Below are 24071 nucleotides of genomic sequence, written 5' to 3' on the forward strand. Positions count from 1 at the left end.
AATTCCACATTATAAAATAGAGCTTATCATATAAAGCCGAAGGGCTAATTTCTGTGATGTGCTAAAGATGCCTCGCTTGGTGCAAGTCGAGCAGTGAAACGCCAGCAGAAGCATCTCCGGCCACTGAGCTCTCTGGGACATAAAACTCATCTATCCAGCTCCCGCTCCCACCCTCTGAGCCCATGGGACTAGTTCTAGTCTAGTTCTTTGCTGGTATAAATTCCCTGTATAAGTGGTATTACCTAGTGTTAATATTAGTGTTCATGTTTCTGTGCCTTTTTAATTATTTCACGGCCAAGTGACTCTGCATAAAGGACACTGTGATAACTGGTGTTCTTTGGTTTCCCTTTTATGCTGCGTTTATGTTGAGCTTTGATGCAACCAGGAATCAACTCATTAGAAGCCCTTAAACATAACCATGTGTTAGAAGTTGGAAAATCTATACAGAATAACATATTTGATCTCATTTCCTAGAGCCAGCAGGAAAGCTTCCGTAAATGCAGACCAGTATGAAGGTGGGCTTGGGCAAAGCATGAAACTTGCTGCCATTTTGAGCGTCTTGTTTGAATATGTCTGTTCAAGTTTTTCTGCCTTCTGAGTTTAGCCCTTTTTGGAGAACAGGAGACCTTTTTTTATATATCATGAATTGCAGTCTCCACTGAGTATTACCATTGAGAGCTGAGGATTAAAATCATCCTTTGTTAAGGAATACACTTTTAAACATCAAAGCATTAGTTTATGAGCAGAGGCATGCTTTAATGTCCTATTACAGTATGTAGACCTGTTTCTTTTGATAATGAAGACATTGTGTCATCGGCACAGGCTGCCACATACAAAACGGATGCTGGCAGGTTATTGAAAAATTCAGCTTCTTGATGAAAGACTATCCTGCAGGCTAAGAGTACAGTGAAAAGACTCTCCATTCTGGTAGAATTATTAGAAATGAGAACATGACTCTAAGCACTATATTATGTTAATACTTACAAATAGCTTCATTTGCATAGCAGTTTAAGACACGACACCCAGATTTTCCTCATTGGTATGTAGTAGGCAACAGATTAAAAATAATGTAGTTGGTGAGTTTGAACTGTGTAAAAATTTATTCCATCTAAAAATGAGACTGATTTTAGATTCCTCATTTCAAAGATAACATTGGGCAAACAGAAGTGCAGGACAGGATTATCGATGTATTTTACCTTGTTAACGTAATGCAGCATCTGAGTTAGCTGAACAATTATTTTGCAGCTGCATAAAGGGTTGAATTCACAAACTATGCTGAATGTCTCCGTAAGGCCTTCATGCCACTGGGCATTGCTGAACTCTGTCAGCAGAGAAAAAATTTCATCCCGAGGCCCAGATTCTAATAATATTCAATATTGAGACAACTGTTGCCTCCACAAATGCACACTGGGCACTTGTGAGGCCATTTGTGGAGATGTTCTCCAGTGTGCAAAAGAATATCAAGATCTGGCCCCAGTTACGAGCAAAAACATCAGTAAGTAGAGACACCTTAGCAGTTTAATTGTATCTTGCAATGTGAATGGCTATCGTAGGGAGGAAATAAAATCACAGATTTCGAACTGTTTAATGTGTGCATTTAAGGCATATGAGCTGTGTGAAATGCTGTTGTGCCATTCAAGCATGATTTGCCAACCTATTTTCTGTACCAGTTCAAGACTCAGTCTGTGCACAGCAGAAAAATACCTAGAGAAAGATGTCTGTAATGCTTATTATTCTCTGGTATTCCGAAGTACGCTGAGAAGCTGGGCAGCTCACTCTTTTTGGAAAGTCAGCAGGTCAGTTTTTCAGTTTTGGGAAAATCTCACCTATACTTAAATGGACCCTTACTGGAAAACTGCATAAATTCATGGAAAATTATTGACTATTATCGCTGACAGTTTCTGGCTTAGAGGGATTCTGAGTTGCAAATTGTTGGAGGTTGTGGGAGAGTATCTGGGGAAGGGAAACACTGACACTGATTTCATCCTTTCATAGAACAGAATTATAGAATCATTTCAGTTGTAAGAAACCCTCAGAATCATCGTGTCCAACCATAACCAAAGCTCACTCTAACACTTACCCATGTCCCTAAGAACTTAATCTAAATGCCCTTTCCTGGACATCCACTTGTGAGCACCATCAGAGACAAGACTGGGGGCTAAGCAGACCTTATCCAGCCATTTTTCACGACCTTGAAGAAAGATGCTCAGATGCTCCTCAGAATTCCAGATGGACATTGGTGGAAAAGTGGTCTACAAAAGTCCATTTGGTGCTTTGGTTTCTTTCTGAACTTCTTTCAAAGTCTGTGATGTCTCCTGGTCTCTCATTCCGAATCTTGGGGCTCAAAATGCCACCTCAGACTCTCAGAACACTTGCATCCTCCTTCCTTTTAGAGGAAAGATAACATCACCCTCCTGGTAGTGTTGCCCTTTTTTTTTTTTTTTTCTTCTTCTTTTAACAGTTCCCCTTTTACATAAAATAATACAGGACTATGCAGAGATCCCTTCCTCTGTATAACTATAGAACTCTAAATAGTATCTAAATCACTAGATTAAATTACTAGTCAAATTAATTTTAGAATTATCTTTTATTACATTGTGACTCTTAATTAACCGCCAGGACCAGCAATATGATGTGAGTTTACCAAGTAGCAATCCTAAAGATAACAAAGATTAGACTGAAGACAAATAAAGGGGTAAGTGTGGGGATAAAGAAGAAAGTACCTGAAAATACAAGAATAAAACAAGATGCAGAGAAACAAGCAACAAATATTCTCTCAATTAGAACTGGCCAAAGCCACACAACTATTTCAAACCGCTCCATTAAATATATGTTGTAGAAGAAAAAAGCGATTTAGCACTTGGGCAGCCTTGTGTTTTAACTGTGTTTGAGTGTTTGAATCTTGCTGCCTCCAGTTGTGTCGCAGGATTTTGTCATGGTTTCTTTTCCTTACACACTGTATCTTGGTTAATTCGCTAAAGTGTGTAAGAGGAAATCAAAGTCTTTTCAAAAGGTGATAAATCTGGGAAATCAGACTTTCGGTCTGAGTTGCATAAAGCAACATTCAGACACTGGTTGCAAGATTTTGTATTGATTGCTATTGGAAAATTACTGTTTCAAAGGCCAAGATAAAATGATGTGAAATACTAGATGTTCTTTAAAATTAAAAAAAAGTGTTTGACTTTCAGAAGTCCTGTAATAAGTAACAGATAAACTTTGTGATTATCTGAAAATCACAAATAGCTGTGAGCATATTCTTTACTGGTTGAATGAATTGCATTCCCGTTAAGAACCCTGAAGTTTACAGATCACATCTTGCTTCTTTACTGAAGAATTCAGAGTAAAGAGTAAGCAGATGTAAATAGATCAAAATAAAACCAACCGTAATACTGTCAAAGGTGTAATTTCAGAAACCCGGCATTGCTGGCATGCGGTTGTTTCTGACAGCCTGGGAACACAGCGTAGCTCCCAACGCTGCTTTTTTTCCTTTTTTTCTGTCCATTCTCCTCGTCACCGCTCCCATCACCTTTTGTAACGCCACCAGCTTTGTTCTGGGGCAGTGCTACAAATATGACTGAAACCAGAATAAACTGCAAGCCCTGGAGTTGGTGTCAGTGTGACGCTGAGGAACCCCTGGGCAGACTTTGGGAAGTCATCTCTGTTGCTGGGTTTGTGCACTGGCAATTGCAGGTGTGGTAATGTTTTCAGCCTGAAGAGGGCCAGAAACTCTGCCAGATACACAGAATATCAATTCGCAGCATTTGACAGGCTTTTAAAATTTCTTCTAGCTGATAGGATGTTTCTTAGGAAAAAAAAGAACCCAAGGAGTTAATGAAGAACCTGATTATCTATAAAGCAATAGAGTTGCAGGTTGTTTTGTAGCATGGGCAATGCTCCGTCAGCAATATATCCTAAATAGTTTAAATATTCACTGTCTCTGTGAACAGACTGTAGTGCTCTTATTCAGTTTATTAATATATCTATGATGCTGTCATAGTGATGTTTCAGGTGACTCTTAAATCCACAGTAAAATAAAGCAGGATAATTGTATCCCTTGGTTAAATTAAAGCCATGATATCCATTCCTAAGACTTGCGATAATCAGATATGCAAGCTGTGGGTTTGTATGTCCTATTGATTTAATATGCTTCTAATCAGTACATAAAGCTATAGGCCTGCAGTGTTAATTTTTCATATGCTTACAAAGTACCCTTTGATTTTCTGTCACGCGTTAATTACAGCGTTTTGCCATTAAATAGGAAGCTTTGTGTAAACTAATTACTAGGTAATCATTGTCTACCGCAAGCGTGCTGTTTGTACCTTTTATTTTATTCTAAAAATGCACAGATCTCGCAGTCTGGAACCACTATACCTTCCAGCCATTAGCTCTCACTAATTCATAGCATTATTGTGTTAAGATTGTAGGAGTTGTAATTGTTGTGGTATCAGTGCTGTTAATTACCGGAGTAAACAGTTGAAATGGTGCCAAGGTCTATTGTACAAGGCAGAGGAAAGGAGGTTTAAATGTTACTTCCACCATCTGGGGACTGGAGTAGAGGCAAATGCTGGAAAACAGCAGTGAGGCAATATCAGAACTTCAGCTCCAGGGTTTGAGGCCATATGGATCCCGAATATTTTGAATCAATTGAATTGAAGTGCCAGTTTGCCGCAATAACAGCGTGGAAGGAGAGGATAAAGCAAGAGCACTAAAGAAATCTGAAATCCGTTAATGTTATTGCAGCCAATAAAACGCCTGCTTGGATTATTTTAAAAATGTTTGTTTTGCTAAAATCCAAAAAGTAACACAGAGGCAACTCTAGGAGTGAAAGAAGTTTAGCCGTGTGGTGTTTGTGAAATGCAATGCAGGTTTTGTCTGACAATTCCTTCAGCGCCGCAGCTCCGCAATTTAGGCAAAATTCCTGGGAAGTGACGGGAACTATCTATATGATGTTTTTTTTCTTTTTGAAATCAGATTTTTTGAATTCATTAGAATCCTTTCAGTAGAGATCTGAGCCAGAAAGGAGGGCAAGTGAACAAAAGCGAACAAAAGCAAGCAAAATTTACAGAGATTGAAACAGAGAAAAACAAAATAATTAGAAAAATGTTATTAATCTGAGAGCATCTGTACTGTTTATGCATTTACAGAGATCTCATTAAAATATAGATGAGTTTCATTCAAATATTACTTATTTTGTATGAGGATTAGCATCCTGAATTTACAAATGCTGCATTTGAAATAAACACGAGTTTTTTAACAGGAGATTTTTTTGAAAACTATGATAATTATATTACATTTTCTTTGCTCCGAAGGTAGTTGCTGGGAACCTTGAAAAAAAGAGTGCTGCAGCCTTGCAAAGGACATGCTTTTATGCATAAAATGGCAATGCAGTATTTTTTGGATTAAAAAAAGCAAACTATTTAATAAAATCATCCTAATCTCAAATTAACATGCTGTGCATAAACATGCAAAATTATTTGACAAGCTCATAGAGATTCAGGATCCTCTTTCTATCTGTTTTTTGATAGCCCAGGCTGCAGCGATTCTATATTTAATTTCTCCGCATATATTGTTTTCTGAGACAAAAAGGGATCTGGCAGCATATTGCCGTTGCCGGTTTAGGAGTGTTTGGAGGAAATAGAAAGGATCTCTCTTTCTAAACAATCCTGGTTTATTTATTTTTTATTGGTCTGTTAGCAGATGTTGAAGGAGTTGGGGGCACAATGTAAACATGCGCTTCTCAATGGAGGAATGGCAAACAGCGAAGTCTACAATGGAACGGGCAATTGAGGGGGGGTTGGATTAGGCCAGTGGGGTTTTTTTGCTTTTTTTGTGTGTGTGTGTGTACGTAGTTGGATTTAGAATTAAAAGAAATGCTTGATCTTTATATATTGAAATCCTCAGCGTGCGGAGCGCCAGCGTGAGCCCGAAGAGAAAACCGTGGCCCCATGTGGTGTGAAAAAAAGGAACAGCAGTTTAAGTGCTGGAAAGTTGAAAGAGAACTAACCTCCTTGTTCCTGTTATCAGGGAAAGTGGCTGTTTTGTGCTCTTGTATTGAAGCATAGCATATGTGCCTCGCTTTGACAAAAAGCCTCTTGAGTCAAAGCGACCCCGGTCCTGTGTGCTGATCCACGGCGAAGGCCGCGATAATGAGGGACAGGCTCTCGGGAAGCAGCGAGTAGATAATACGGCATAAGTGGAGAATTCTGCGCGCTGTTTTTCGCCATCCTGCTTAATGCAAGGCGCAGCCCCGGTGAATCGCTTGCCATCCAGCTGAAATGGGCCATTAGCTATCGGGGAAAATTGTCTTTGCTACTTTCAGCAGATGGAGCAAATATTTTACAAAGCAATTTTACATACAAAAAACATTTGTGTTACTTGGTAATGATGGCTGTTTTACATGATGTTACCTTCTATCGGAACATACTTTTCCAGCTCGTGGAAGCAAAATTGGCACTTTTTAATTTTAAAATTTGCAGTTAACAATTAAATGCCTGGGCTTTAAATCAGGATGCAAACTTTGAGCAGATAGGGTATTCAGTGTATCGCTTCCAAAAACATTTCCATTTTTATAAACCTCTCCAATGGTTTTATTCAGTGCAGCAGATTGTGGTTCTGGCCAGCATGTACCTGTCTGAATTAGAAAAAAATGTTAAATTGGTTTAATTTGCAAAATAGGAAATAATGACGGTTATTTGGAGAGTCACTGGCCTCTTCCAATATAACTGCGTTTGCTGGCGACGCTGAGAATATCAGAATAACCCGTGCTGGACCAATTCACACCAAGGCAGCTGGAATAAGTTATCAGAGCTCCACGGATCACAGTGTAAAGGATACACAGTATAAACGGTATGAACTGTCATAGTGCCATTGAAGTGGCATAAATTGCCACAGCTTCCTTGACTTGAGCAGAGCTGTGGCAGTTCGTGTTGCTGAGGATCTCTCTGCTGATTTTATTCTTCTCTGGCCCAAGCAGCTTTACTTATTTGAAGTTACTTTCTTCACTCTATTTGCTTGCAAAGTCTAAATAATTGCCGTTCGATCTGATTTTTAGCTAAAAAGCCCTAAGTCTTTCTCACGCATTCTGCTCCGCAGCCTCTTTCTATCCCCAGGTCTTTCTTCCTATTTCTATTTCTTCTTTCTATTTATTTACTTACCTTCTCAACAGGCTTTTCTGTGACCGATGTCTCGAGTAGATTTCCTACCAATGCCTTCAACATGTGCCACGTTTGGTCCTAATTTTTTGTTGCAACTGCCACTCGAAGAAAGCCTTTCAAAATTCAGCTTGCAGAAGGGTGAGGAATTATTCTATACTCAGGGCAAAAAAGGTGTAATATTTATTCATTGTTATAAAAAGGTGCAAAGCAGATTTGGATAGATTGGAAGATTTCTCCATGATGTAACCAGTACTTGGGCTGCTCCTTTTTTACTGGTGCTAAGAAACATCAGGTGAAAGATTTGAACAAATCCTCCGTTTCCATTGAGCCTATGATTCTGAATTGGTTTGGGCCACATCAAGAGATAAAACATTAGTAAACTCTGCTGGAGATACCGTCCAATTTAAATGAAATTAGCCTACTGAGCACTGCTCCTTTTAAAAGGTTTGACTTCATAAGTGAATGTTAGATCTGGGCTTGAATTTGCCTACTAAAACTCTCTATAATCAAGATTATTGCCTTTTTAGAGCTTAGAGTTGCAAAACAACCCTTTAACTAGAATCCCAGGTGCTGCTCCTTAAAAAGTGGTTGCCTGACTCCCTTCCGTGAACACCTTGATTATCATGGCATTAAGTGTTACATACACATGTTGGGTTTGATCTCAAGAACATTTTTCAGATTTTCTTGGGTTAGTTATTAGTACCACAGTCTCGCCTAATGTCCATTATATGGACAGCGAGTAGCAGCACATGACGTTACTATATGTGTAGATGAGGTGAGTGAAGAACTTGTGTCTTACCAACAGCTCTTTTGTGAGCCAGGTAGCTGTGCCCTTCAGTACACAACAAAGTTTGGAAGTTCTGCTTGATTTTGCAGCTGTGTTAGGGAACTTTCTTTCACAGCCATGTGTGAGCCTTGAAAACAACTCTGAGTGAAGAGAGAAGGTCTGGTGCTCAAGACTCAGGTGCCGAGTCTTTCTTCTGCTCTGCGTCAGGGCAGGCTTCTGTCAAGCTGGGGCTCTTGTGCAGGTAAAACAGGGTTGTTATTTCCAAAACCTGATATAAAAATTTACAAAAGGATCTCAGATGTGAAAGGGCCGGAGCACAAGTGTGGTGGGAGCGGCTGAGGGACCTGGGGGTTCAGCCTGGAGAACAGGAGCTGAGGGGAGACCTTCTGATCTCTGACCTGCCTGAAAGGAGCTTGGAGCCAGGGGGGGTCGGGCTCTGCTCCCCAGGAACAAGTGCCAGGACCAGAGGAAACGGCCTCAAGTTGCGCCAGGGGAGGTTGAGGTTGGATCTTGGAACAATTTCTTCCCCAAAGGGCTGTGGGGCATTGGAACAGGCTGCCCAGGGCAGTGCTGGAGTCACCATCCCTGGAGAGGTTGGACAGACGGACATGAGGTTCTCAGGGACATGGGGCAATGCCAGGGCTGGGGGAACGGTTGGACACGATGATCTTGGGGGTGTTTTCCAACCAAAATGATTCTAAATATCTTGACAATGCTCTTAGTCATATGGTTTTGTTTTAGGTAGTCCTGCGAGGAGCAGGGAGTTGGACTTGGTGATCCTTATGGGTCCCTTACAACTTGAGACATTCTAGGATTCTGTGATTCTGTTCTAAGGACACACAGCTGTCCCCAGCACTGTTCCGTGGAGCTGGCGCAGCTGCCCTCAACTCCCATGGAAAATTTTACCCCAGTTCACATGCCTGTAGTTTAATTTTTACTGATACGAGCTTGGTCACAGCACTCTTAAATGCTTCCACACATCCAGCTGGGATTATTAGTTTTTTCCCCAGTAATTTATCAAAAGCTTTCAGGCAGCCATTGCAGACTTCTTCTGTTTGTTGTTTTTTAATGTTTCTGTTTAAATTGCACAATACCCAAAGTGATGAGATCTCAGGGATGAGACTCGGTGTGACAGAGGTATCGCTGAACACATTCAGAGGCGCAAACCAATTTGTAAGTCAGCAACTCGGTGACATCCGTCATGGCTCACATCGTCTCTCCAAAGCCGCGTTGATTTTCACCATGCAATGAATCACCTTGTCTCGTGACTTCTTGCCTTAGCGATATTTCAACGCAAATACAAATCAAGACAAGGCCAACTGATATTTGCACCCTGCTCTGTTGTTCTGGTCAGCTGAGACAGCCAAGACCTGAATTCCTCCTTACAGGTTTTAAGGAAATGAGCAGCGCAAGACCTGAATCTGGTAAATTCTGAACCTGTATCTCATGGGCTTTGTGGTCCTTTGTTTTTGCCATAAAGTTAAGGTCATGGTGCTTATGGTATACTGACTACAACCATTTTGTAGTATCTTTTCTCCTCGTATATGATAGGAGCCCACATACCCCAGATCAGCATCGTTATCTAAGCACCTCAATATTTTGAAGGCATTTTTTCTCTCAATTCCATGTGTGGTAGGGACAGCAATTGTCCCCCTTTCATGGCCAGAGTGCTGTGGCACAGCCAGAAAGTCCCTTCCCTGAAGTCTCAGGCAGACTGTGTTCAGAAACAAGGTATATCTAGGGCTCCTACATGCAAAGTTGATTCCCTGGTCATTGGCTCATCCTTCTCATTCTGGCAGATAAATCACAGTAAGCTGATTTTGAATTTGTATTTTTGGTTACGTCACATCATGCGCTGCATGACAAAGCCCATCTCTTCAAGCTCGCTGGTCTGGAAAGACAGATATATTTTTTTTTTCTCCTATTGTTAGATTTTAGCCATAAGGTTTTATCATGTTCCTCCAGAGCCCAAGATAATGATTGTGGCTTAGGACATCGCCAGGATCAGAGGGTGGTGGGTCATCTCCTGAAGCTCGGGATGCCGAAGAGAGAGGATATAAGACAGAAGCAAAGAGACCCAGGGGAAGGAGCGAATGCTTCTGAAGCAGCAAGACAAGGAGCCTGAAGCAAAAGAGTCGGGGTCCTTGCACTTTCTATGCTTGTGTAGTTCTGGGATGTTTCTGAACAGTAAAAGCAACGCAGTTTCTGTATTTAATGGGGTGGTTGTGTGTGATAACATAGTGAAGACTGTGAAACTCAGAAGAAGCTGGTTTATCTCCTGTAGTATGAGTCATCAGATTCGAGCAGAGGCACAAGTACACTTGTGAATTTTGGTTAGACTGGAGAGCATAAAAGGACATTTCCTGCTTCAGAAACGCTTTTTGTTGATTGTTCTTCCTAGTTTGGGTTGGTTTGTTTGTTTTTTAAACTAACTAAAAGGTGTTTGGTTTGATGTAAGAGCTTAAACATAGAATCAGTAAACTATTTCTGGCCTATGTGACAATTTCAATACGTGCAGCTTCAAAATATAAACAATGTAGAAGTTATTGACTGCTTGTATTGATCCCCAAGCAGTTACCATGTGCTTAGCATTTTCAGTTGCCAGATCAAGTTATTGATATAAATTATCATGCAATAGATGCTGTACTGAAGCGGGGGGTATGTCTTTCAGAGGACAGTTTCCAATAGGAGGGAGGAGCAGGAAGTAGAAATATTAAAAAAGGCTTCCTGACTGTGGGTAAACAGTAACCACTTTTTTTTTTTCTTTTTTTTTTTCTTTTTTTGCCTGTTGGAGGCCTGGTTTTTAATCACCCCACAAGCAGTTTTCATTTCTTTAGTAAAATTGCTTGTGGTTCTATTTAATTTGTTTCTGCAGGAGCCAGCTTTGGTGAAGATCTCCCAGGAGCTGCCGGGCCTTTTAGCACAGCACGTACAGCCAGTCAATGAGAAACGATTCCCTACATGGGAAAAATTCCTCCAAACATTTCTTAGTCAAGGTAAATAAGACTGCAAAGTCGCTGTTAAGTGTTACAAGGAGTAATTACACCATATTGTATGTCATATTCTTGTTAATCTTGGGCCCATTTAAATATTTACCTCCTATTATTTCTCCATTATGCTTCAAATGTTCATTTATGAATGAATTATAGGCAAGTGTTCTATCATTCATATGTCCTATCCAAGCATTTAACCTATATTAATCCTGGATTACATGATTCTGAATCACTAAGCGCCAACTCTTTAATCCTGGGTACTGGAGGCGCTCACCCTTCGCAAAGGCTTTAGGGAACGCTGGCATATGAGTTTGCACATAGATAAATGTGAGAATATTTCAGCTTTTTGTAGGTGCTGGTAAGCAAACACCTGCCAGCCTCCTGTTTCTTTCCCACACAACCTGGAAGGGAAGGATATGTGAACTCTGGATGCTCCGTACATACATTGCATGAAGTGAAATGTGCTCGTAACCTTTCACTGGCCTGGAGAAGAGCTGAGCTTTTCTACCCAGTCTTTGCCTTCCAGGCAGGCAGTGTCACACCGAGGACCCGTAACGCGGTGTCACGTTGTCCCTTACAGTGACTCGGCACAGACTCCTCATCAGCCCACGGCCCTGCTCTTTCTCGCCCTCCAACCACAGGTAGACGACCAAGTTCCAATCTGATAGCTGGAGAGCTTTTATTCGCGTGGTGCTGAGCCCTCAGCTGGACTTCCTGCGTTAAACCCGCCCATGGCACCTTGGGATGGAAGGTGGCCAGTGCCCAACTGGCCCAGAGCTCAGAACTGAGCCCAGGTCTGTCCGGAAGAGGAAGCGCAGATAAAACCCTTCTCTGATCGCTGGAAAATCAGCACAGCTGGGAGCAGGCTTCGCACACGTGTTAACGCCCTATATTTGTATGGCAAATTTTGGAGAGAAAAGATGCAGTGTTTGTGGTTCAGTAGAAAATTTCTGTGGTGATTCTGCCCTGTCAATGTTTTGTATTATATATAATGGATATATACATTTCATATATTTCTTTATCTGTGGAAGAGACGATGATTCAAAGCTTTTGAAAAATAATGCCAGTTAACATATATAAAACCAATTTATGTGACATATTACTTTACTCTGAGTTCTGGCATTATACGCAGTAAAAAGGCAAAACCAGAGTGCTGAGCAGTTTTCTTTGTGATTTCCCTGTGGGAAACCATACTAGAAGTTGTTTGTGTACAAACCTTCCCACCTACACACCAAGTTCCTCATGTGGATGAATATAGTTCGGAACTGCTTGCAAAGCCTCTGCAGCTCAAAAGCCACTAGTTGAACTGTATGGTGCTATAACAGATGAGATATTTCATTCTCTTCTAGGAGATTCCTGGGTTCTAGCTATGCTGCTCACATCACAATTATTTACTCGCTGTATCTCCATAACGGCCCTCTCTGCAACGGCTGAGCGCAACGGGAGCGGGATGGTTTCATTCTGTGCACTCCGAAGAGCATCACGTGTGAATTTGATTACCAGCTTCACAGCTAATTCATTTCTTGCTAGGTGGTGTGATAGAAGCCTTCCCGCGCACAGAAAGAGTCACAAACCTGACAGTGGATATGCTGATAGAGCCAACAGGCAAGATAGAAATCGTGTCCTCCGGAGAGCAGCTCCACGCTGACGGTCCTTTGCGATCATCTGGCACCACCATTCCGCAGTCTTCTGTTGATCCGGCAGTTCTCAATTCCCTCTGCTTAAAAATTGGAGAAACCTGTAAATCAAAAGGAGTGCTTGGTTACTTCTCCGTTGATTTTGTGACTTTCGTCCATCCAGAAACGATGGAGCAGCAGGTAAGTGGGGCAGCTACATTACTTCACACCGTCCCCCCCGAGATCAAGAAATGTCTGCTTGCCCTTTTGAACAACCTTTATTTCTAAGCGGTGAGATGTGGAGGGAGGTAAAGCACATGGTTATTCTAACAATAGTATAAAATCTAGACCAGACCTGAGGAACCTTTTTCCATCAGCCGGAGGAGTAACAAACCAACAAAGCCTGCAGGGCTGCTTTCAGAGCTGGGTGAAAATCATATTTTAATTTCCTCTAATGACTTTTTTTTCCCCTAAAATAAGTGCATTCTGTATTAAGCTGGTAATTACAGATGATGATCTTATGGCTAAGATGATTAGATTATTTTAATTTCAAAATGTTCTGAATCTCTTGTATTTTGCTCTGTAAAAATAATTACGGGGATTATTGTACTCTTTCAAGTGAACCAGTGTCTGTAAGAATGCAGATTTGAGGCTTGAGGATGAATCTAAGGAAGAGGCAATATTGACAATTTCTCATAGCAAATAGGATGGTAGTGATGAACAATTTGGTTTAATCATAACGGCTAATTGAAGCAGAGGGAGATAATGGAAAGCAGTCAAGTTATGCCTCAAGAAGTGCCAGCCCTGGGTCGGGAGTTACCGTCTCTTGGCTGGTACAGAACAGCTGACTGTGAGATATCAGTTCGTTGGGAAGGAAAAGGAAAAAGTGCCCATTCGAACCACTTTTGCTCTCCAGTTGGCTTTTAGAATGTCTGAGAAGCAGAATTTACTGCAAGAAAGTACAGGTGATCTCACACCGGCTGCAAAATTATCCCCCAATATCAAAATACAGACAGAGGTCACTGTGTGACACGAGACAGTGCGTGTGGTTAAAGGTATTGCTGCGGGGATTGAAATAACCTGTGTTTCCCAGCTGCAGGGGCTTGGGAGCATCTACAGCATCTCACTTGAGGGGCAGTAACTTCTTAAAACGTGCTCACGCGATAGCTCAAGCTCTTTAGCACAAATGTTCCTGTGGAATTCCCTCTGTGGATCCTCGTCCTCATGAGTCTTCCATGTGGGCTGCGCAGGCTCCTGAGTGGTTTTAGCAGAGCCCTTTTGGTCTCTCAAAGCTCTGAGGTGTCCTGCACGGCTGATATCAAGAGTAGTTTGACGAGTGTCAGTAAATCATATTTCCTCCAGTCCTGAGAACGTCACTCCGTGGGCACATTAAAGGCAAGCAGAGGTTGCACTAGCGTGGGAAGAGATGGGTGGCCTTTTGGGGAGTCTGGGCTGAAAAATTAGCACTTAAAATGATGATATTCCAAGGTTAACACCTTGAATTATCTAGAAAGGTAAATGTTACTAGGAAGCCAGTGCAGTTTTGGAGTGCTGGAGCACGGTGTGACTTACAGCAGGCGTAACTGAGCAGAATGGAACTAAATAAACACTTTCTCATGGAATCCTGCCCAGGAGAGTCTTTTGCGTAGATGAGTTACGGCGTCTTTTTAAAAGGTAAAATCAGAACCACTCCAGTGACCCTAGTCCTCCCTGCCAGAGTTTACGAAACCTCATAGTCAGCTCTATCAGATCTTTTGAGAACACAAAAAATAATGTAATAACCCAAGAGAGCAGAAGGGTTTTGACTCCAGCAGCTGCTGCTGCCTGGGCCGGCTGGCGGGGCCGCAGGGGCAGCCGCTGTCCCTCCTCATGCACAACGGAACCGTCAGATCTGGTACGTGGCGGAGGATCTTGTCCCAACACACGCTGCTCTCAGAGCCAAGGAACAAATAGGTAAGAGAACAGATTGAAAGAAACAATTTAATCCCTGGCATGAATTTTGATGATCAGTCTTGATCATAGTTTGTAACAAAATATTAATCTCCCACGTTTCTATGCTAGATGAACCTGGCATTTGTTTTCTTCATAAAATCAGATTTATTTGTCACAACATAATCTATTTAATTCTTTCACCACTCAGATGCTGTCAAAACCAACTAAAGGGCATTATTGAATACTGTATTCTGACTAAAATTAAAAATATTTCTATGAGCTCAAGAGCAGTGAAGCCGGGCTTCCCACAGACCTGAGCCTCGACAGCAAATCCCGCATGTTCTCCAGCTGGACTCCCTCTGCAGCCTTTCCCACTGGACCGTCTCTTTCCTCTGCCCATTTACTTACGTGGGAATCTCATGGGAGTTTAATGATTTGATGATTTTACCTTCTTCCAAAGCTGGTTGATATTGGCCAATAGGATTGAATATCATGATGGGTGTACAAACCTGAAGCGTAATGCCAGACTGAAATAAAACAAAATGAAGTAAAATCTGGGTGAAGAAACTCAGCTTTCAGTGTTCTGGCAGTAGCCTTGTGTTTGAAGAGTAAAGAAAATGAAATTATTTCTAAAGAACATAAAATCCTTCTTTTTAGTGATGATTGTTGAGCTTACTGGGTACAACTATACAAAGTCAAAACCAGCCTATGGATACAGATGCTAATTCATGATCTCAGCATCAAATCTCAATTATTTCTTGTATTTTCAGTGCATCTCCTTGGGGTTTTTTTTCTGGTTTGATGTTTTCTTCTACAATCTTCAATTAGGAGGCTTAAAGAAAAAATGTTTTCCTGTCAGAGGGGCCGTATCTGCATTTAAAGGGCAGGGCTGTGCAGTGTGAGTGGACTTTGAGAGACAGGGTGGCCGTATGTGCTCGAATCCCTCTGGGTGTCCGAACATCATGGCTCGTACAGCGTGAGGAAAGGCTGTAGACGCAGGGCTTGTATTTAAAAGCAGAGTTAGCATATGTGATCTATTGGCCAAAGCTGGCTCTTGGCGGTGCTATGATCACAATATTCCATTTTAGGCTCAGAAAAGGCTTAAAATCAGACTTTTGGTAACCGATACCGCTGTAGAGTGGCTGTGGTAAACCAGAGAATCGGAACGATATTAGCTCTGAAATACAGATCACGGTTACATTTGACTCCCAAAAAAGTATTTATGCGAGCATTGTAACTAGAACTGCAGATAAGCCACATTGGACAACTTCCATGTGAAGGTGCTTTAAAAAGATTAGGGGATGACATTCTCACCCACTGAAGTCATGGGAGTTGTGCCAATTGCTTCACTCAAGCCAGTTCGCCAAAATGCAGAAATGCTTCTTTGGTTATAAAGGTTGTGACATTTCCTGGCATGAACAAGGACGTATTAAATCAGTCGATGTTTCCTGTGGCCTCTTGTTATTCCTGTCTGTTCTGTCTTGGTTTTCTTCCCTTGTTTCCAATTGATTCTACCTGAATATTTCCTGTGTTTGTCAGCATGTACCACAACTTTAACATTATTTAAGCACAGGTTTTAAAATTTAACTAGATGCAGAGGCAATTAATGATGCCATCTGTCTTGTGAGAGAGAGCTTACATAAAAGATTGTGCTCCTGAAAGCACCATTTTTTTGGGCAAACAAGAAATCCTATTAGACTCGCAGAACATTTGCTCACTAATTTCAGAAGTGCCCACTTTAATGCAGTAGCTGAAAGGCTCGGATACATTTCCTGGAAGAACGGCGCATTTGGGCATTATTTCAAAGTTATATTTTACAGAAAATATCAACTGATACATGATATTTTCTGTAAAACTAAAAATTAAATATATCATTGAACATCTGCTACCAATACAGCCTGAGTATTTAAATACTTTAAAATCCCTGAAACCTTCATAAAGTTACATGCGAGATAAATACAACTCGTTAAGAAATGTGAAGGGCCAAATAGGTGAAAACGTATTCCTGCCTTTTGCGGACTGCGTGCCACAATCTGTGTTTTCACACATATTTCCCCAGCGCAGTCCTGCAAAGGGGACTTCAGAGCGAAGAAATACGTGTATTTTGGGTTCCAGGCTCCTCACTCTGAAAGCTTTCAAAAATCTCTATGTCATAAGCATAAAAATAATTTTGCAATGAAGAAAGGGCTATTGCTTATACTTTTAAAGATTGCTACTCTTAGCGGGTATTTTCCTTCATGTGCTGTTGTGGTCTTGCTGTGTTCCCTTGGAGCTCTAGTAGCAACGAGACTGTGTGATGGGTGAGGAGCAACGCGTAGCTGTCAAACAGGGAAGTCAGCAGGAACGTAGGAACGAGAAATTCATCGCGGGGTCCCCGTGGAGCTTTGTCCGTCACAGACACAGCGGTGTCTTTACTCTCTTGCAGTCTACAACGGCCAAAAGGTGACAAGAGGGATGCTGTCCCCATGTCACTGCTGAGACAGATCGTACTGTCCTCCATCTAAATGTAGCTCTTCCTTAGGTTATTATAGAACTGGAGGAGGTTGCGGTTTACAACCAACAGCATTGAGGGTAGAGGATCCAACTCCCGTCTGATTGTCTTCACACCTGATCTGACGGGCAGAGAATGCTGGGGACTTGACACAATTCTCCGTTTGCCTCACGAATCTATTTCTATCTCAGTCATAAACACCCGTGACTTGCTCCCGAGGGAAAGGGAGATGGAGATGCGCTGTTTTCAGTGTCTGGGGCGGGCAAAAAGTGGAGGAGAGAACTTAGGTGCATAACTTGGACTGAATCACTTCTGATTCCCGCTCTGTTTGCCAAGACTGATCTTAAAGAGCAAAGCCCTGACCCTTTGAAGGGAAGTCTTGCACAGTATTGACTGAATGCTGCTCAGACCCCAAGTCGTCAAGGAGCTGCACCTAAGTAAGTCCATTTAATTGAGTGGGGCTGCTTGATTGCATAAACTTACTTACATCCATAGATCCGGAAGCGGGGTCATAAGTCACCTTTTTCATTGGTTTAATAGCTTACACAGCCCTGTACCTCTTGCAGCAATAGTGAGCAAACACGGGCTTAAGTTCAGTTTGGGCACAGAGGAAAAGATAGAATCACAGAGTCATTTTTGGTTGGAAAAGCCCCTCAAGATCATCGAGTCCACCCGTTCCCCCAGCCCTGGCACTGCCCCATGTCCCTGAGAACCTCATGTCCGTCTGTCCAACCCCTGCAGGGATGGTGACTCCAGCACTGCCCTGGGCAGCCTGTTCCAATGCCCCACAGCCCTTGGGGGAAGAAATTGTTCCAAGATCCAAACTCAGCCTCCCCTGGCGCAACTTGAGGCCGTTTCCTCTGGTCCTGGCGCTTGTTCCTGGGGAGCAGAGCCCGACCCCCCCTGGCTCCAAGCTCCTTTCAGGCAGGTCAGAGATCAGAAGGTCTCCCCTCAGCTCCTGTTCTCCAGCTGAACCCCCAGCTCCCTCAGCCGCTCCCATCACACTTGTGCTCCAGCCCCTTCCAGATAAGGCAGAACATACCAAAAGGAGAATTAAAGAGCTGGGAATGTTTGTGTTATTTTCAAACAAGAGCCACAGTGTTTTCATTAACCAGCTCCCTAATCTTAAATTCAGCAGGATAGAGGTTAGGGCCAGTTCTAGGGCCCTAAAATTTAAGTTTTCAGGCCTGCACCGGATCATCCCCACAGCTGCCACGAGATGGCAGCCGGATAAGATCCTGCCTGCAATCGCTGCAGAAATAATCAATTCTATTGTGAATGTTTAAAGTCATAAAAGCTCTTTTCAACACCCTAGCTGCATTAATAGTTTACTAATTGTCATTTTCACAGAATCATTCAACCACTTCTTTAAAAATAGCAGGTGTGCTCTTTACAATAACGCAGATATCAATACCGGATGCAGATAAACCAGTTCAACTGGAGAAAGAAAAGCTGTAATTTAGTAACTCTTTAAGAATTTATGTTTTCTTCCCTTCTCAAGTTTACATTTTAAAGCTGAAGCATTTTTGTGGCAGTTGTAAAGAATTCAAGTGTAATTGTGACTTGATTCACTTGAGATGTGTCCATGCCGAGACGCAGGCTGGAGAGCGGCTCCAGGCAGCGCCGCGCAGCCTGTGCCAAAGGCAGCACTTCTACACCTCAGCTTATTGCCTTGGACAAAGAGCCAGTAAGTTTTGCAGGATGTATTTCTACCTATTTTTTTTCAAAAGGTGGGATTCTGGAATGTCCTAATTTGTGCTTTGTTTAGTTTAATCTAAAACCACTCTTGAGACTATCTAAAATCTTAGCTGCTGCCTCTACTTTTTTTTTTAAGCCAGAAGTCATAATAAAAACCCAGATCTGATTAGCTTCGAACATCCATTTGTTGTTTGAAAATCAAACCTCAGGTCTAGATTCACAAGTGAGCTCTGTTCCAGCTTAATTTCTGAACACAGAAGTGTCCTGGAAGTCCCAAAATCTCAGGTGAAAGCCCATGTTATGCTATTTGGCTATTCAATCCTATCAGGATGTGATACCTACAATCGTAAATACCTATGATTGCATACGTGCCCTTATTGTATATCCTCAGAAAATGAGAATGGACTCAAGGAATAGATATTTGTTAATCTAATCTAATCTAATCTAAAGGTCTGATGATGAAGCCACATCCAAAACAACCAGTTGATACACTCTGAAAGTAAACAGGAACACCTTAAACCAGTGTTTGGTCAGTCTCGTGATTTCCATCGTGGAACCTGCCCTGTTAAAAGCTTTTTCTCTTCTTCCAGGAATGGTTCTGTGCCTTCCCAGGGCAGCGACTGGGAAGGTGCCAGCGGGGTTAGGGCCAGGCTGGCGTGCTGGGTGGTTGTTCAGATTACATGAAATGGGTCACATGGAAATTAATGGGTCTCTACATCTGAAATTAAAATGTTGTCGCTTACGTGTAGTTTTAGTTAGTGACAACATGGGATTTGTTGAGTGACTCTGGCAAAATGTAAGTGCTATTGCATGCTTGGTATGGTTTATCTGAATCTTGACCAGGGCGTAATGAATTTGGCTTGTGCTAGCGGCTGTTTATGTTTGCTGCAGTTTTTAATGCTTTATCTGCTGTGAAATGCTCAACCCATTCTCTACACGTGGCCCAAATGCAGCCCTTGTACTTACCCAGGGGCACTATGACCGCGGTGACGTCTTTGCTTCTGTGGTTTTTCCATCTCAGCCATTTTATGGTCCATCTTCTGTCAAACTCACCTCCTGCCCGTCCGTTCGTGTGTCAGCAAAACTTCCAGATCGCGCTGGTGTAGCTTTGGAGGTTGGAGCAACTCAGGTGCGATCTCGGGGTCTGGATTAGGAGCAACCAGTTCACTTTGTCCGAGGTGGTGAACAACCCTTGGATACCCAAGATGTTCAATGGTCACCAGTCCCTCCACGTAGCCTTGTCATCTCTTTCTGGGGGAAAAGCTTTAACTGAGAATCTAAAATCCAATTCAAACAAGGTTCAAGACACATTGGCTGTTACTGGTTTGTTGATAATATTTATGGAAATTAATGTAACACTTCTACAGTATGTACAGTTTATAATTACTATTCAGCTCATTGAAAAGGTTAGCACATACTGGAAAAGTACACATCAATATGAAAGTTCCTTCCTGCCTTGTAGAAGTGATGATAAAGAATAAATTATTGAAGAAAATTAAGCATTATAATTGGGGAACATTCCCTTATTACTAAGTAAAGCCAGCCATTAGCATCGGATTTGCATTTTATACCATGCAGCAGGAAATATTTAAGTTGACAAATAGGATATTTAATACGGCAACAGATACTTGGCAGCCAGATATTAACAACTGTTACTGATGTGATTTATTCACCATTATAAAAAGGGCATTACTATGTGCATATGATTCAGAAATTAACTCCAGTTTACCAAGAGGCCTTGACTGCTTGACCTCTTAATATCCTTATAATGACGCCATTTACCATTCAAAGGCTTATTCAAGTCACTCACTGCTGGATTTGTTCTAAAGACGTCCACTGTAGGGCAGATATTTGTGTGCGTTACCATTTCTCATTGATGTCGTAGGCTCAAGCATTTTTTAAGTGGGAAAAGCTCCTGGGTAAAGCCCCGCTCAGGGTGTCGGGGGCAGAATCGATCCACAGTATTTCCTTCTGCTACAAACCAGCGGTGCGAGTGGAAGCAGAACCACAACGCAAGGCGTATGGTTTTCTACGTGCCGAAGTCTCCGCCGGTTGATAAGGCCCCGGATCGCACTGGGAACAGGCTTCACTCCGCCCCTGTGCTGACCCACACATGTTCTTACACATGGATTTCACGCTTCCCTACTTGTTTTACTCACTTTAGCTTTGCCTTCTGGAACTTCCCTTTTTCTGTCTCAAAATACTTATTCAGAACTCAAGGTTGGCTTTATTTAACCTTAATTATTTTTCAGCTAAAAAATACAGGTGTGATGTTTAGTATTTAGATAATCACCTATTTAATGTGATCCAGGCTTAACAGCTGTTGAGCCTCTCGTTCTATTTGGTGCTAAAATCTTGGTAGTACAGGTCCCTGTTTTGTCCTTAGCCTTTTGGTTTTCTCTCAAAAGTTATTTCTGAAGTTCCCGTTTGGAAGTGGTTTATCGCTGCCAGTGATGCACCAGCACAAGGAAACCATAGGTATGGACACCAACACGCTGTTCCTTTATATGATTGCTGAGTTTCACCCTTCTTACTCTTTTTTTTTTTTTAATTTTAATGCACCTGTTTGTGTGTTGATTAGGTATGGGCAACAGACCTTGACCTTTGCTATAGTGACCAGCTGGCCCTGACTCAGCTCATGTTGTACGTGACAGATGGAAACCTGGATTGTCGCTCCAGCCGCTTTGAAGTATCTCTTGGATCAAATAAAATGAAAAGCCAACGTATTCAGCATGAGGAGACAAAACCTGTAAGCAGCTATTTGTTTACAAATAAAATTATTGATGTGATTTACTGAAAAGTCAAAAATCTGTCCTAGATGTCTGTTCTGGAGGAGCTGAGTCTGCCCATTTCAGATTTTAAACAGCTACTTTTAGATTTTAGAAGATTAATAAAGTAAATGGGATACCATCAGGTTAGAAATTAAGGGAAAGGTTCTGGATGCTTATGGGTACCTGATTATTCATCCTTTGTACTCAGTAATATTGATTTGTGGTAGTAACTAACTTCTAAATATATTAGGTAGTTTTCAAGTTGTAAAAAATGGGCTAATTTAGAAGTTGCCCTGACTACAGCAGTAACTTCAAAGCAGTCAAGAGGAAATCTGAGCCATCAGCTCTGATTTGGGATGAGAAGTTCGAGCACTGAAGTTCTGCTCCAGCTTTGTACTTTCTTGCACAAAACTGGGGGTAAAAGCAGCGGGGCTCCAGCTCAGGAAGGATCTGGACACCTCAACCCCTCGAGTTCAAGCCGGAACCTTCGGTCAGCTCTGCGTCCATCTGCTCAATCTTTTTGTTTTCTATCGCCAGGTCAGGCGCAGCCGGTAGATCGGTCTTCATGCAGGATTCAATACTCTATGAACCACGAGACCATCCCTCTGAAAAGGGAAGGAAGGCCTTTAGAATGGTCAGAGAATAAGAAATGTATGGATGTGTACATATACACATATAGACATAAAACAGATGCAGTTTTACACGTTTTACAGAAGATTCACAAGTCTCTTTTTTCATCCATGGAGGAGGAATGTAGCACCATTCCAAAAATGTCATGGAGCTGTAATTCAGAGGTTAATGAGCTCTTGATCTATTGTTCTTGTCAAGCGACCACTTTTAGTTGGAGAGAAGTAAATTAGATATGATTGGTCCCAGTAGTACAAGTTTCAGAAATGAAAAGTAATCAAGTAGCAACTTTTTTTAATTAAAATTCTGTCAGAATTACCTTAAATTGTCACTATATCCTTTATTTTTCTTCTTTCTTTATTTCGGAGGTTTTTATCTCCTTAAGAGTTAACTACAAAAATGCACTCTCTCTGGAAAATATCTTTAGAAAAAGAAACAAACCAACCAAGAGACAAATGCTTTTACAGCACATGATCTGTAATGAATGATTAAGTAAAACACTTTGTGTAAAAATTATGATGTTAATAATGATTCTGTCCCTTTTAATTTATTATATATTCTCAATCCTGGTAGGTTTGATTTTGATAAAATGGAGCAGCAACTGAGTTTGTGTGATGATTTTTATTTTTAGAAATCCTTCTTTGAAAGAACAAATTTCCTAGATACTGCTGCTACTGTAATTATGTACAAAACCAATCACTCATTATAGTTAGGATACATTATCTTCTAGACAGATGAGGCTAAATAAGCAACACATTAATAATTCATCCTGCAGTTCATTATGCATGTGTATGCATGCTTTGTAGCTGAAATAAGCACCTCATCAACCTGATGCCAACCCTTAAACAATAGTTCTGTGTTATTGCAGCCACATTCAAGTTTACGCTTGTTAAACTGCTACTTGGATTATTTTATCAAGCATTCATTTATTTGTGGTCCCCTACTGCAGAGAACAGATTTTGGAAGCTCCTTTTTTAAGTTAATGACTTGAGCAATGGGTGTTATTAATTCTCAGAATATTATAAACATGATTAATTTTCAGGCAGAGATGTATTATATAAGGATTTCAACTATGTCAACGTAAATGAGTCAATGTCAAAACAAATACCATTTTAGAAAAAATACTGTAAATTACATGCTTCGACGTGCAGTATCTGCACTCTGAATGAACAGTCCGGTATTAAAAATAAGTCTTGGTTTAGGCAAACGTCTCCATTGAGTCCTGCTCAGTGCAACATCCCAGTTCTTTTGTCCTAAGCACGGGTAAGAGTTTAAACTCAATGCAGTGCTGGTTTTTATCCACAGTGTGAACTCCGCTGGTGTCAGTTGTGTAGCTCCTTGGGGCCTCGTCTCCCCAAAGACTTGCTGGAAAAATTCTGCGCACTAATGCTGCAGCAGAATGTTCAGTCTTGGAGAAACCCCGTTTCAAAAACTACTGATGATCAGCTTTGGAATTTCCGTTACCGAGAAGAGCCGACTCTAGAGCAACGTGTGTTACCGCAGGGCAGGAGAGACGCAGAGGATCCACACAGAATGATTTCACAGGGCTCAGTTACCAATGAAGCTGTGAAAATATCAAATCATGGTTCATAAAGAAGGATTCTGTAGAACAGATCTATCATATAAGGTTTCACGTACAGCGTGAGGCGAGGATTTAATTTTGCTGCATGGAAATGTCCATGTTGAATAGACATTGTGTTAACAGGAGTTCCTCCAAATGGAGCCTTGCTCCACACTCACATGAATTCACTGAGAAAAGGCCATTTAAATAGTAAACTGTTGGTTTCTGATATAAATGGTACGAAAATAAAGCCTGTGGTGGTGTTTTCTCCAGCCTGCTCCAAGAAGCAACTGGTGTGCGGCAGCAAGCACTCAGCTGAGACACTCCAGCCTCTCGGGGATCTCCTACAACCTTCTCCTCCAGACGTGTCAAGCTCGCGGCGTTGGATTTGACCTCCAGGTACAAATGGGAAAGACTAGAAAATGTGATATTCACGCTGCA

The 24071-nt window shown here is 41.6% G+C and overlaps 1 protein-coding gene across 1 annotated transcript in view; it reads left to right on the top strand.

Moving 5' to 3' along the window:
- The window catches only part of IQCH (IQ motif containing H), a 66517-nt gene that overhangs the window by 37196 nt on the left and 5250 nt on the right, over nt 1-24071 (top strand). Inside the window, exons 15-18 of the mRNA XM_065641691.1 lie at nt 10817-10937; nt 12465-12751; nt 21253-21420; nt 23904-24029. Coding sequence (XP_065497763.1) covers nt 10817-10937; nt 12465-12751; nt 21253-21420; nt 23904-24029 — 702 coding nt within the window. The remainder of the gene's footprint in view (nt 1-10816; nt 10938-12464; nt 12752-21252; nt 21421-23903; nt 24030-24071) is intronic.

The sequence above is a fragment of the Caloenas nicobarica genome, chromosome 10 (assembly GCF_036013445.1).
Source record: "Caloenas nicobarica isolate bCalNic1 chromosome 10, bCalNic1.hap1, whole genome shotgun sequence".
NCBI lineage: Eukaryota > Metazoa > Chordata > Aves > Columbiformes > Columbidae > Caloenas > Caloenas nicobarica.